Raw genomic sequence first — 15,183 nt, 5'->3', positions numbered from 1 at the left:
AGTAATCAGGTCTTGAGGTTCCCAATGCATGAATCACTATGGCCAGGCTATTCCTGTCCAAAAACAGCTGCACTTGGTGTATCAGCCATAAAAGGTCCTCCTAGCCACTGAGGCTACTTAAGGCTCGAGTGACACAGATGGATCTGGGAGTACCCCCAGAGAATGTAGTCTCCCTATCTGAACTTCCATATATTCTTAATACAGTGGTACCTCGGGTTACATACGCTTCAGGTTACATACGCTTCAGGTTACAGACTCTGCTAACCCAGAAATATTACCTCGGGTTAAGAACTTTGCTTCAGGAGGAGAACAGAAATTGTGCGGCGGCGCGGCAGCAGCAGGAGGCCCCATTAGCTAAAGTGGTGCTTCAGGTTAAGAACAGTTTCAGGTTAACAGACCTCCAAAACGAATTAAGTACTTAACCCGAGGTACCACTGTATATGGACACAGGTGGCGCTGTGAGTTAAACCACAGAGCCCAGGACTTGCCAATCAGAAGGTTGGAGGTTCGAATCCCTGCGACGGGGTGAGCTCCCGTTGCTCAGTCCCTGCTCCTGCCAACCTAGCAGTTCAAAAGCACCTCAAAGTGCAAGTAGATAAATAGGTACCGCTCCGGCAGGAAGGTAAACAGCGTTTCTGTGCACTGCTCTGGTTCGCCAGAAGCGGCTTAGTCATGCTGGCCACATGACCCGGAAGCTGTATGCCAGCTCCCTCGGCCAATAAAGCGAGATGAGCGCTGTAACCCCAGAGTCGGCCACGACTGGACCTAATGGTCAGGGGTCCCTTTACCTTTACCTTTTTACCACTGTATATACTTTTTAATTTTAGATTGGATTTTGCTGTGTAATTTTTGTATAATCCTTATAGGTAGTGTTAGAAAAAGAAATGCCAATTTAGGTATTTTTCTCTCTCTTTAGGACCACCGTTCTTCTTAGCCATGATAATGGTAGCTTGGCATTCTTTCTCACACCGTGCTTAAATTTCTCCAAACTATCTTTATTTAAGGGCTCATTCAGACTTCCTTTTGTGCTGCTTTTCTAGGCACAGGCCAGGAATTTAAAGCTCCATTTCTGATCGCATATTTTTTGTCACGGTGCCTTCCCCAGAGAAAATCCATGTTTTACCACTGAATTGGAGCAAGCAGCAAGCAGCTTTATCATCTGTAAACAGTATTACCATGTACTATGAATGTAGGTTCCCAAACCACAGTCCAAGTGGCTCATTCAGGTCTGCAGCATGTCTGGATTTCTGGTTGAAGACAGGAGATGGTACATCCATCACATTAAATATGTATTGATGTTAATTGTATTTTAGTTGCTTCTCTTATTTCTTGTATTGTGTTTTATTGTATTACAATATGAATCCCATGGAATACAGTAAAATATAAAAGAAATAAAATATAATCAAAATATAATTTAAAAAATAAAGCATCTAGCACACCATATCAACAATTTTCAAGCGGTTTGGGGTGGCTAGTTAGGGTATCACTGATCTAGAACTTCTTAACTTGTATCTAGAAACTGTTGAAAATTCAGTATCAGCTTTATATTGTTCTTTAGCATTCATAAGTAATTTCTGATTTTTCTGCATTGATTTCATAGCTAGAAGATACTTTATCAAATTTAACTGACATCTATACATCATTGCAATGCAAATACCAAAATTTTAATTTGTATCATGGTAGGGAAATCTCTTTCATGTTTTTGTTGTCCCTGATTTGTTGTGCTAAAATTTCAAAATGTAAATTAAACAATAATGATGAGAAAGTGCATTCCTGTCTGACACATCTTTTTTTTTTATTTAATAATTTTTACAATACAAACACTGTCTGACACATCTTTGCAATAAGTATTATGTATTATGCATGATTCCATTAATCAAAATTATCCACAATTTTGTATATATTGCTTCAACAAAATTGCAGAAGTCTTAGTCCTGGTTCAAATTTCTTCAACATTTTAAAGCATAGGCCTCCATTCTATAGAGTCAAATGCTTTTTCTGTACTGTATCTACAAACTAAAAGAATAAAGGTGTGTTTTGCTTCTGTTTCACCTTTATTAAATTGATCAATTTGCATACAATTTATGACAATTATCCACCTGCCATGAATCTTGTTTGATCCTTTTTTATTTATTCTTCAAGGAATTTATTAACACTGCTAAAATGGCTGTCATAATTTTATAGTCAGTATTTTAAAGTGATAAGCTTGACACTCACCAAGTGCCTACACTCGAGGACAGCTAGTGCTGGACTTGTTCAGCTTTACTTTGTACCCCAAACAGTGTTTTGCTGGTTGGATGTAATGTAAAATCTTTACTAAAATCAAATTAAAATTTACTGAAATAGCTCATGGTGCCCCTCTCACATGATGGTCTCACAGATGACTATGTGAAGTGGCCTGACAGTGCAACATCTGAACTCTTTTAGCAAACATTTTTATTTTGCAACATTTAACTACTCTCAATAGAGAGGTGGATTAAAATGTCTTCTTCTTCCAACATAGGCTGTGGCTGAGACATCAGATTTAATGATAAATCATATGACTGTGGTGCTGAGGGGAGAAGACACTTCAAACAAGGCAGATTACAGAAATATTTTTTTAAAAATCAACCAAAAAAAATTACTGTCAGGTTAGACAGTAACTAAGATGTTAGGTGGAAAACAGAATATTGAAAAATATATGCCCCGAGGAATGTGTACAAAATTCCTTAGGCTTGAAAATTCTGTTTCAGAAACAAAAGTCCACATTGAGTATTTTGTGACATTATAGGATTATTTGAAGTTACTGAACTGAGGTGTGAAGTCTCAGTAATTCAATCTATAGGGTGATTAAGTCAGTGAAAGTGTGGGGGGGGGGGTTAGTGCTTTAATACAATCAAATGAAGTTACTTTGATGCACATTCTTTCAGGGAGCATTTCAAGAATTCCAGGCAGGATGTTTACAGATAAGCCAACGACGGGAGCCACCCAATCATAACTGACTAGTTGAGGGGCATGATGGGATTTCAGAAGTATAAAAGAGAGTGTTTTCAGGCAACATTCATTCTCCTCCGCTCTTCTTTTCCAGAAACTACACTCTGCCACAGCTACAGAATTTTCCACAGGATTACAACGATAATTGAAGGTAAGTTGTTGTTTTTTTTGCTACATATGTCTTTTCTTTTTATTTGGTAAATTAATTGAAACATTGAATAGTGTCTATAATAACACTAGCAAGTGATATAGCTCTCGTCACTTCATGCTTTCACCATCTTAAAATAAAATAAAATAATAATGATAGGAAGCATCTTTTAAAAAAAAAAGAACAGCCAAAATTAGCCAGTGTGGTGTAGTAGTAAAAGTAGTAAGAGTGTTGGACTAGAACTTGGTGAGTTTGGGTCAGTTACAGTTTCAGCCTAACCTACCTCATAGGATTTGGAAGAGTTTGGATTTGATATCCCGCTTTATCACTACCTGAAGGAGTCTCAAAGCAGCTAACAATCTCCTTTCCCTTCCTCCCCAACAACAAACACTCTGTGAGGTGAGTGGGGCTGAAAGACTTCAAAGAAGCGTGACTAGCCCAAGGTCACTCAGCAGCTGCATGTGGAGGAGTGTAGACATGAACCCGGTTCACCAGATTACGTGTCTACCGCTCTTAACCACTACACCACACTGGCTCTCACACTGGGTTGTTGTAAGGATAAAATGGGGAGGAAGAAAACCATATATGCCACCTTGAGCTCATCAGAGGAAAGGCGGGATATAAATGTAAGAAAGAAAGAAATAGAAATCTTCTTATAAACATAGCTTTATGTTTATGAACATAAAGCAAATTAAAGGCTACTTTCCTGTGTAAAGTAAAACTACCAGAGAAAATATCTTGCTTCTGAGAAACTGGCGCAGCTTTTAAGGTTGGCACTGTTATTTCGGGTGGGATCACATACTGGTAAATTCAGGTTGCATGGTGGAAGGTACTGTACTTCCCATTATCTTTTTTCTCCTCCTAACTATGATTATTCTTGCAACAAGTGTTTAAGTATGATGGCTTTTATATAGTAAATCAGGCTTCCTCAACCTCAGCCCTCCAGATGTTTTGAGACTACAATTCCCATCATCCCTGACCACTGTTCCTGCTAGCTAGGGATCATGGGAGTTGTAGGCCAAAAACATCTAGAGGGCCGAGTTTGTGGAAGCCTGTAGTAAATTGACCTATATATTGAAACAAGAAAGTTTAAAATATATTGCTGTTATGTTATATTTATTCTTTCTGTATATTCATTTGGAACTGTTTATGTGTGAATGTATTTGATAAACTTCTTTTTAAGCTTTGCTATATTATAAACTTTGTAGTTTATAAATCCTAGTCAGCAAAATTACTGGGAATATAGTTCCCTAAAAAATCAGACTTCAGCTTTAATGGTCTTGGGAACTACATTGATTTCATTTGTATACTGATTCTATTTCTGTGTTCCCGGTTGAACATAGTTTGTAATATAAAATCATTTATAGTGTTGTTGTTCTTTTTACCCTGCCTTTTATATTTATGTGTTTATTGATTGATGTTCCCCCCCCCCCCAATATCTCTGTATTAATTATTATAGCAACCAGTTAATATGCATACCTGTTAGGAAATAAATTAAATTTCATAATGGTAAAGCTGATGGAATCCTTAATCAAAATCAGCTTTACCATTTTGAAATCACATGTCATTGCGCTAGCAAAGAGAATGCAAATTTAAATGAACCCTTTTTTCCTGATTATTCCTTAAATCCAATCCTATTCATGTTTATTTAGGAGTAAGTTCTATTGAGTTCAACAGGCTTTACTTACAGGTATGTGTGTATAGGATTGTACCCTAAACTACAGCATACTTAAATAAATCCACCACAACTCAGCCTGCAAAGAGCAAGTTTGAAACTAGTAAACTTGTTGGTTTTGATGCAGTGAAAACTGAGACTACAATTTGAACACCTGTGCAGGTCCCTGCTTTTCACCTGGGATGCACAAGGGTGTATACAATATAGCCTTTAAAAAAATGTTATCATCATCATTTATTTATTAAATTCCAAACTACCCTTCATCCAAGGATCACAGGGCAGTTTACAATATAAAAAACACAAAAATACATAACATAATAACAAACAAAAACAATAACAATAACCCCCTACAGTTTAAAAGGTAAATAAATGTGGCAGTAGCCTAGTCATTGTAGCGAGGTCATTCCAACCCCAATCCATTATGAGTAGCCTAGATATCATACTATTTAGCCTGTGAATCAACCCTTGTCATATTATGCAACTGAAACTGAGGGGCAAGGAAGGGCATTCTTTGAACTGATTGCCCAGATAAACCCTAAAATTTGTAGGCATCTGTTAAAACAATTTCAGCTTTGATCTTTCAAACTACACATACAAAGATATTCCAGCTTCAGTTTCAAAGGCCCACAAAGCTATGTTTATAAACCTCTGGTTTTTTTTGTGAGGAAGGAACTTTTTGGTACAGAGGTTTAGAAGTGCCTCTGGAATGCTCAAAGGTGTGGGCTTTGCCTGGCACTAAGATGGAAGATGATTGACAAATTAAGAAAACCAAGAGAAACCAATATAGTAAGTTTATTAAGAGAGCTGGATTTGGCAACCACGTCTAAGGAGTTCTGGCTTTCAAAATGTACAAAGTCAGGGAAAGGTTGGTTAGCCTCTCGTTAGAGGAATCCTTTTATCCTGCTTAATGAAGGGAAGCAACTTCATACAGCTAATCTCCATGCTGGAGCTGTCAAGAGTGCTATTAATTATGTTACTGCTTTGTTTTGGGGGTTTTTTGTGCAAATATCAGATTGAATGAACCATGAAGAGCAAGTTAATAATAACCTCTTTTATTTCTCATGCAGGTTGCTGAAGTCCTGGAGGAAAGTGAGCATTCTTGCCAGCCTAGCGAAGTGTCACTTTGAGGAGGGAAGCTTACACTGACGTCCTGGGGCACAGAATTTTGGAAGGTGGGAAAGGCAGCAGTGGTGGCGTGTGATTGCCTGTTCATAACCAATGCCAGAGTCAATAATATGGCATAGATAACAAGAAGGATTTGCTGGAGAAGAGCTATTTCTTGCTGACTATTTTTATTCCTTCCTTTGTACCAAAAATCCCCCCTGCCGCCGCTCAAACACTGCTAAAAGATGCCAGCCAAGACACCCATCTACCTGAAAGCCGGCAACAATAAGAAAGGGAAGAAATTCAAGCTGAGGGACATTTTGTCTCCTGACATGATCAGCCCACCTCTCGGTGATTTTCGCCACACAATTCATATCGGGAAAGAAGGACAGCACGATGTTTTTGGAGACATCTCCTTCCTGCAAGGGAATTATGAGCTCTTACCTGGGAACGAGGGAGAGACAGCCAGCCAGTGCGAAGGCCACAATGAGTTCCTCAGGGCAAACAGCACCTCTGACTCTGTGTTTGCCGAAACGCCTTCTCCGGTCCTCAAAAATGCCATATCACTTCCTGCCATTGGTGGTTCTCAAGCCCTCACGCTGCCCTTGTTGTCACCGGTGACGTTTAATTCAAAGCAGGACTCTCTGGGGCCTTTAAGGAATCCCAGGCATAGCTGCGAGCCCGTAATGGAAGAAAAGTTGCAGGGGAAGAGCAAACACTTGGAGAATGGGAAAATATACAAAGATGACATCACATGGGAGCGGAACGTCCCAACATCGCATTATACTAATGGGAGAGACAGTCATTCATCCAGCCTTTCGGAGCAATACGCTGAATGGCAAACAGAGGAGTTATTTGACAATGGCCATCTTTCATGTGATCTAACCAAGACTCAGCCTAAATCAGAAGACTCCCTTTCAGATCTGGCAGAGCCTCTTCTTTCTTTGCAACTTGACCTCGGGCCATCACTTTTGGATGAAGTGCTCAACGTAATGGACAAAAACAAAACATAGAACTTGCTGCTTTTTTGCCTCAGTCATTCATACAAACACAACTGAAATGTACAGGCGCCATCCAGCTAAGGTTAAGCAATTGAGGCTGCAATCCTCTGCACACTTCTTTGGGAATAAGCCTCATTGAACTCAGTGAGCCTTACTTCTCAGTAAAGCATTGGGTGCACCTTTTGAGGATGAATGGGATTTAAGTGTGCTTAACTTTAGATGGATTGTGATTTGCGTGTATATATACAAAACCAACTCTCTTTGCAGTAGACAATTTTTCTAAAACAAATGACTTTAAACTATTTTTTTACTTAATTTCCATGATTTTTTTAACATGGCAAATGTCAGATAACAAGAGGAGGTATTTTAACAACACAATTTTCAGCCAATTAAACTGTTTTCTAAGAGCCAAGAGTTGTCGTCAACATAATATTTGGATTGATTCTGCAAGTTAGGACAATTAATTCATTTTCAGGAACCCTTTGGTTCTCAAGGACCCTGTGTGTGCCAGGCAGAAGATTTATGAAGTGAAGGTTAAATGTTAATTAGTTCAGCATTACTTAATATGTAACTCTTTCCCAGAATGATAGTAGGGTGTTTTTTTTTTTTTTATTAGCAATGTTTTTCATTCTGGCTGCACTGTTATTGTTGAGTATTAATGCATAGCTCTGTGTTCAAATGGGAATGGCTTTCTTCTGTTCAACTGTTATGGGAAATATATGTAGCCAATACAAACTGGTGCCATTGAAGTTACTGGAGCCTCTTATGTGAGCTCTTATGCCAATACGTATTCAATCTTAGACAATCCAATTTTTAAAGAGATGAATTACACTCACTGCATTATTTTATGAGCTGAAATCTGTTTTTATGCACATTCACATCTGATTCTACACACACACACACACACACACACACACACACACAATTGCACCAGTGAGCTGTTGCTTGGCATTTTTTTGGAGAGCCATTGTATAAACTGTATATTTGTGTGCATTTATGGAAAATACGTATTTGATCCTTTAGCTTTGTTCCTTTCAGTTACTGACATTGACACACAAATCTTTGAAATTTTGCAATGGGTTATTTTATGATTTTAGAGGGAAGCTCAAAGGAGACTGTGCTGCAGCAGATGGTACGTCAGGGAATATAGTGATGTCCCTGCATTGTTTTAATACTTTGTGCAATACAATAAAGAGTAAAGAATCAATGTGGAAAATCATGTTTCTGTATCTGAATTACACTTTCGTGAAGAAGAGGCTTATTTCAAGATGCAGTTGAAACCCACTTACCTTACATTCCCATTACGTTTTACTAGTCCTGTGCTTCAGTAGTGCCAAGAGGAAAATAACTTTCGTACTTTAATTAAGATTATTGCTCTGTTCCACAACTTGCCCACACAGATTTTGCAAAATTCATTCAGCCTAATTTGGAGCCCCATGTGTGTTATAGTGAGCTGATGGAGCTTTTCTGTGAACTTCCTCACAAGTGGAGTAAGCAAATGTTTGAACTGGGCCATATTTTCTTATATGGAATTAAAGAAGTATACCCAAGGTTAAGGAAAGGTGTTCTCTTGTATCTTTCCCTGCTTGGTGCTACCAGCGGTTCTGATTACCAGAGAGCAGAAAGGAAGGACCAAGTATTAGCACAGATGAATTCAATAACCGTGAACTTTCCACCTTCTGTCAAGTCAGCAAATATATGTTTGGAAGGTGTTGGGGGTATGAGAAAATGGTTTCATCTTTGGCAGGACTACTCACTTTCTAGTAAGGGCAACACTTTAGTGGAACCAGAAAGTGCAATTTTCCAGGACCTGTGCTGACCAGAAGTCTGATGTTTTTGGCTGAATTAAGCTTTCTGAGTTAGAGTCAGTCTCTTAAGTTACCTTTAAGAAAACGCTATTCTTTTGAAAGAGATCTCCCACTAGGGAAATATATCAGCTAATCTTACAATTAAGATAATATCCTTCTGTGTTTTGTGTTCTTTGATTATTCCCCTTGCCACTTCACTGGACAGCGAAGATTGTTGTTTAAATAGTAATCTCTCCTGCTTGAGCTCATCAAATCAGAATGCTGACTTTATGAGATCCTGGCCATTTTCACAGCAGTAGACTATTCCAGGGAAAATTCTCAATAGAAAGTGCTGTTTTAAAACCACAAGATAGGGAGAAAGTTTATGATAAAGCTCATTTGCTAATACAAACATCCCTTTCAAGGTTTTCTGGCATAACATATGGGGCACAGTCCAACCGAAATGAAGCACGCTTATAACACATCGGTTTCAGCGAGAAAGTGGAACGCAAGCTTAGACCTCCCCCATTAAAATCAATGGAGTTTTAAAATGCAGAACTTTGACTTTTTAACATCAGACCAGGGAATGTGTCTATTTTAACATTCAGATCTAGAGCAACGTGAGATATGAAAGAACTTGAGACCCTCACTAGGTTTTGTGATTTTTAAACTTGGTTCACACGGAGATTCACTTTTGGTAACCCAGAAATTATCACAGATGATGATTATAAAGAACGGTTTAAAATATATGTGATAACTTGGGATACCTGGTTCTAGTGGAATATTGAGTCTTTGTCCCAAAGATAGTGATAGTACTTTTAAACCTTTTGAGAATTAAAAATTGGAATTAAAGTTACCCATCTCAGCATTTTGTCAATATCTGCAGTTGTGCTATTGCTTCAGTGCTAAACTTAACTCTGGAGCTTTGGCTTTATCTGACGTTCCTAATGTTTCCTCCACAATTTGAAATCCTTAGAAAAGCTTATACAGGCACACAGTATCTTATATTTTTCCTTCAGTAGGAATAGGACTATAGGCACAAATCATCACAGTAGAACTCTATTTTAGTCCATCTTATGTTCCTCCTCAGACTGCAAGAATATTGTCTTGCATGTTTTTTTGGGCCCTGGATAGATTTCATCAATTGTGATTTACAAATCAAAACCCTGCTGGAGAAATATGGCACCTGAAGGAACTTCAGCCCCTATGTTATAGTATTGTCCCATTATTGCCCCATTCCAGCATTCATATCAGAATGTCCTGGTTCAGCCACAATACTCTGATGCCCAAATTTAATGCTCAGCACTTTCCATAAAAATGGCATGGTACTTCTATATTACTTGGCACTGGAAAGCATCGACTCAACCACATCTTGGATCTTGGACTGAGGATCTTCAACAACTGGCAATCACAAGGACAAGGAACATTTAACCAGTGTTGAACAACATTGAACAGGTGTATACAAGCACTACATTTATTTGTATCTGATCTGAATTTTTGGACCTACTGGAATCAGAAATCTCTCCTGTTTTCTGTACTCTTCCTACTTGCCTCACTTAATTTGTATCCTTTTCCTTCCACTCCCTTTTTATATATATAAAAAAGTTGTTTATTTGGTTCTGGGGGTAGATGGATATTTTGAGCAATCAGAACTTAAAATAATTTTTTTATAATGTGCAGATATAACCGCCATGACGCTAGGGCGGTGGCTGTAAGGCTGTTTGGCTTCATTAAAACTAATTTACAACACCGGCTTCACAAAGTTCTGTGATACAAATTCCTTGAGGTTGCTGGAGCACTTAAAACAACCTTGCCTCCGATAAAAGGGGGGGGGGAGCCAGCAAGCAATCCTCGCCATGTAATTAAAAGATTTAAAAAAGGAATCCATGGAGCTCTGATAAGCACATCTTACATTGGCACCATTTTGGAGGTTTCCACCCAGCACTCAGAACTGTTAAAAGTCTGTTTTGTGTTTTTTTCCAAAAATTAATATGTCTCAATAAAAACTTATTTCTAAACTGTGATGATCAAATCTTTTTTTCCCCTGAATTGAGAGATATCACAAAAAGAAAAGAGGTTTTCTGCATTTCCACATGGTTAACACTGTGCAGTTAATTTAATCAAGGTCAGGGACACAAGTAAGAGGAGGGGCGGGGACTAGTGCTCCCTGTTACAGATGATCAAGGGAAAGATAACTGTTGTATTGAAGGTTAACTGATGAAAGAGGGAGGTGCAGCCTGTTTTCTAGCATGCAGGAACCACTGCAGGACTTGGTTTGCTGTGCCCTGGGCACTGAGCTTTTGCTGTAGAGGGAGGAGTCCAACAGAGCTGAAGAAGAAGAAAAGAGTTTGGATTTGATATCCTGCTTTATCACTACCCGAAGGAGTCTCAAAGCGGCTAACATTCTCCTTTCCCTTCCTCCCCCACAACAAACACTCTATGAGGTGAGTGGGGCTGAGAGACTTCAAAGAAGTGTGACTAGCCCAAGGTCACCCAGCAGCTGCATGTGGAGGAGCAGGGAATCAAACCTGGTTCACCAGATTACGAGTCCACTGCTCTTAACCACTACACCACAATAGCTCTAAGAATTAACGTGTGGGAAGAGAGGGGGAGATGAGGTTGGGGGTGAAGAGGCTGGGCCCTGAACAGTGTGCCGGTACTTCTATCATTCTAAAACAATACTGAACTGTTTGGACCCTATTTTGAATTTTATTTTAAATTTAATATTGGACCTCCTCCAGTCCCTCAAAAGCATTTCTGGAATCCCTGATACGGGGCATATCTAGGACCAAATCTAAATCTAGCTCGTCAAAATGTAAAGTGGACAATGTCGTATTAAGTGGCTCAGTCATTTTTGACGATGAGCTGGCATCAGGATCCCACTCCTAATGCCTCCTTTTTAAAAAACTTAAAAGGTGATATGGTAGTGAATAGGCAATAATGAATTATAATATTGCTGAATACCAGCATCACAATAGTGATCCTAGTGCTACCCCACAGCTGGTCCTGGATTAATTTTGGTTGTGTAAAAAGATCCTTTTGCTGATTTAAGAGTACACATCATCTGGTAAATATTTGGTGAAGACTGAGTTTTAATATGCGACTTACTTACTTGTTATTGCCGTAAGTAGAAAATCACCAAGATAGGAAGCAGTCCTCAGTGTACTGCGTAAACAATTCCACTAGAAGAATAACAGAGAGTCATTCAGTTGTGCTACGTGCAACTTGAACTAAATATAGTTAAACTGAGAGAGTTAGAGAAGGGTGCATGGTTTTCATTAGACAATTAATTGGACAATTTGCATGACACCACTTTCCATCATTCTATTGCCACAGGCTCTATTGAGAATCCCACTGACACTTTATGATGGATGGCAAGCTTGGGTTACTCGCTTCTCTCTTCCATGGGGAAACTCAGAAGGAAGGGACAGAGGAAAGAAAGCAGAGAGGGAAACTATATAAGTTGTAGCAGCTCGGGTTGAATAGTGGCGGCACCCACCATCCCATTAAATTCCAGACTCTGGCCCAGTGTGTCACTAAATTAAACAGGAGGCAAAACTAAGCAGGGCACATTCTCTGGGATTCACTGTAGGGAACTCTAAAGAGGAAAGATGGGGAAATGTTAGGACGGCAATCCTGTTCACACCTCACTGAGAGTAAATGCCACTGAGCTTAGTAAGACAACTCCAGGTAACTCTGCATAGGACCAGGTTGCATAGCACATGAAACCATAAGAAGACCCTGTTGGATCAGGTCAACAGCCCATCCAGTTCAGCATCCTGTTCTCACAGTGGCCAGCCAGAGAAACCTGCAAGCAGAAGTCGGACACAAGAGCACTCTGCCCCCCTGGTAGCATTCAATAGCCATCTCCTCCATGGATTTGTCTAATCCTCTTTTAAAGCCATCCAAATCAGTGGCTACTACTGCCACCTGTGGCAGAGAGTTCCATAGTTGAACGATGTGCTGCGATACAGAAAGGCTGTAAGTGGTAACAGAATAAGAATACAGAAATGTATCCATGCAATCATGTTATCTGGGCATTCAGCTCTATTCACTCTATTTCAACTCCATCCCTGTCATTGTATCCCCTTCCCCCCACATGCCCAGTACGGGGACCCTACACATGTAGTGCACACAACCCTATTCACATCTTCCCTCAATACATGGATGGCAGACAGAGGGCAGGGGGGGGATGGACATGGGCAGTAGGTGTGCCCCTGATCTTCTTTTTTAAAAAAATAACATATATATATATATATATATTTAATAACATTATTAGGGTTGTTTTCCCCCCAAAACAAACAAAAAATACTGAAAATGCATTAATAATAATAATAATAATAATAATAATAATAATTTGTATCCCACCCTCCCTGGCTGAGGCAGGGCTCAGAGCAGCTAACATTATAAAAACAACACAGCAATCTAAAGCATAGAATATCATTTAACCTAGACCAAAGAAAAAAAGAAAAAAGCCTGGATGTTAGTGAGAGTTCAGGGTGGTTTTTCTTATTCATGCAATCAGTAAAAACAGTATCAGTCAGTTGGAAATTAGTCTTTGTATCTTTTTCCTTTCTGGAGTGATATTTTGTTGGTCTATTTCGCTATCAGGGCCAATTGCCAAACACTTTTAAGACCATTCGATAAGGGTGCACCTTTCAAGTCTTTCCAAAACTGAGCTATAACAAGTCTAGCTGCTAACCATAGATAACCAGTAGGAGTTTTAAAGGAGATATCTGCATTCTGACCCTGCTCTTCTACATTGCATTATGTTTGCTGCAGAAAACCTAAATTACTTTGAAATAATTTATTGCCACTCTTGGCAAAAGCATTCATAAGTTCTATGTCCCTGGTTGTTTCGCTGACTTTTATTTTCAACCATATCTGAATGTTCACTTTCTGTTAACACTTTCTTTTAAAAACATTTATAACACTTATAATCCAGTGGTTCTCAAACCGTGCAGCATGCATCTGGGTGGGGTTGTGGAGCACCTGGAAGGCAGTAGGGTCCTAAGGAGGAATAGGATCCTGAAACACGTGGTGCTTTTCTCCTCCTTCAGCTTCAATAGTTGAAGGGCTGAATTTCCCTAGACAGAGGAGTCTCACATATATGCTGGGATAAACATCCCAATGCAATTTAGGGAAAAGGAAGTTCAGGAAGAGTGGCTACATTGTTCTCATATTTACTTGCGTGCAGTTTTTAAGAGATAGCTAATAACCCTACAGGGACGCGGGTGGCGCTGTGGGTAAAAGCCTCAGTGCCTAGGGCTTGCCGATCGAAAGGTCGGTGGTTCGAATCCCCGCGGCGGGGTGCGCTCCCGTTGTTCGGTCCCAGCGCCTGCAAACCTAGCAGTTCGAAAGCACTCCCGGGTGCAAGTAGATAAATAGGGACCGCTTACTAGCGGGAAGGTAAACGGCGTTTCCGTGTGTGGCTCTGGCTCGCCAGAGCAGTGATGTCACGCTGGCCACGTGACCCGGAAGTGTCTCCGGACAGCGCTGGCCCCCGGCCTCTTGAGTGAGATGGGCGTACAACCCTAGAGTCTGTCAAGACTGGCCCGTACGGGCAGGGGTACCTTTACCTTTAATAACCCTACACTGCCAGCATTACAAGCTAATTCCACGAATCCTCTCACACAGCATCAGTTTGTATGCAAGGATTTGTATGTGGCACACTTAACAAAAGAACCAGCATCTTTGTTTAGGGTAGAAGAGGGATGGTTAGCCTTAAGCTCAGTGGCCAATGAGGCCCCCAAAGCCTCTCTATCTGCATGACAGTGTGTGGCTCTGATCTGTAGCATAGTGGAATGGCCAGGGGGTTCAGGAAGAATAGGCAAGGCGGCTTCTGCTGATGCCCCCTCCTATCTACTGCCTTGGGCAACTGCCTCACTCTGCCTAATGGCAGAGCTGGCCCTGGTCAAAAGATGCTCAAGGTGATTTGCAGTAAATCAAGTCCCCAAAATAGGAAAGCAGTATGAAACAAATGTAAAGTTAAGTATCAGTAGCATTTTTTTTAAGCATCCCTATCTCAAGTGGGGTGGGGGAGAGTCTCCCATTTAAGGTACCTGGGGATATCCAAAGGGTTTAATCATATGCCTACCACTAAGGGTTATATCCATTGTTAGTCCTATTGTTTTCAATGGGTCTGTCCTGAGTATAATTTAGTTTTCTCCTGCTCTAGAGGGTAGGACTTGAACCAATGGCTTCAAGCTACAAGAAAGGAGATTTCTGATTAAACATGGAAAAACGTTCTGACAGTAAGAGCTGCTCAACAGTGGAACAGTCTCCCTCGGTGGGTTGTGGACTCCCCTTCCTTGGAGATTTTTAAGCAGAGGTTGGATGGCCATCTATCATGGAAGCTTTAGTTGAGATTCCTGCATTGCAGGGAGTTGGGCTAGATGACCCCTAGGCCCCTTCCTACAATTATATAATTCTATGGTTACAACATGTTGAAGTTCTATTTCAACAGTGGTGCCACTACAAAGAAAGCTCTGCCAT

The 15,183-nt window shown here is 40.0% G+C and overlaps 1 protein-coding gene across 2 annotated transcripts in view; it reads left to right on the top strand.

Moving 5' to 3' along the window:
• Positions 1-8,117, top strand: part of CDC42EP3 (CDC42 effector protein 3) — a 61,518-nt gene extending 53,401 nt beyond the window's left edge. For both annotated transcript variants that reach the window (XM_077925694.1, XM_028724263.2), the window contains exons 2-3: positions 3,068-3,124; positions 5,864-8,117. In XM_077925694.1, the coding sequence (XP_077781820.1) occupies positions 6,146-6,913 (768 nt within the window). In that variant the 5' untranslated portion in view covers positions 3,068-3,124; positions 5,864-6,145 and the 3' untranslated portion in view covers positions 6,914-8,117. The remainder of the gene's footprint in view (positions 1-3,067; positions 3,125-5,863) is intronic.
• Positions 8,118-15,183: the final 7,066 nt, after the last annotated feature.

The sequence above is a fragment of the Podarcis muralis genome, chromosome 3, assembly GCF_964188315.1.
Source record: "Podarcis muralis chromosome 3, rPodMur119.hap1.1, whole genome shotgun sequence".
In the NCBI taxonomy this organism is placed as follows: domain Eukaryota; kingdom Metazoa; phylum Chordata; class Lepidosauria; order Squamata; family Lacertidae; genus Podarcis; species Podarcis muralis.
Note: the sequence above shows the minus strand (reverse complement) of the source record. Positions and strands in the feature narration are given on the sequence as shown.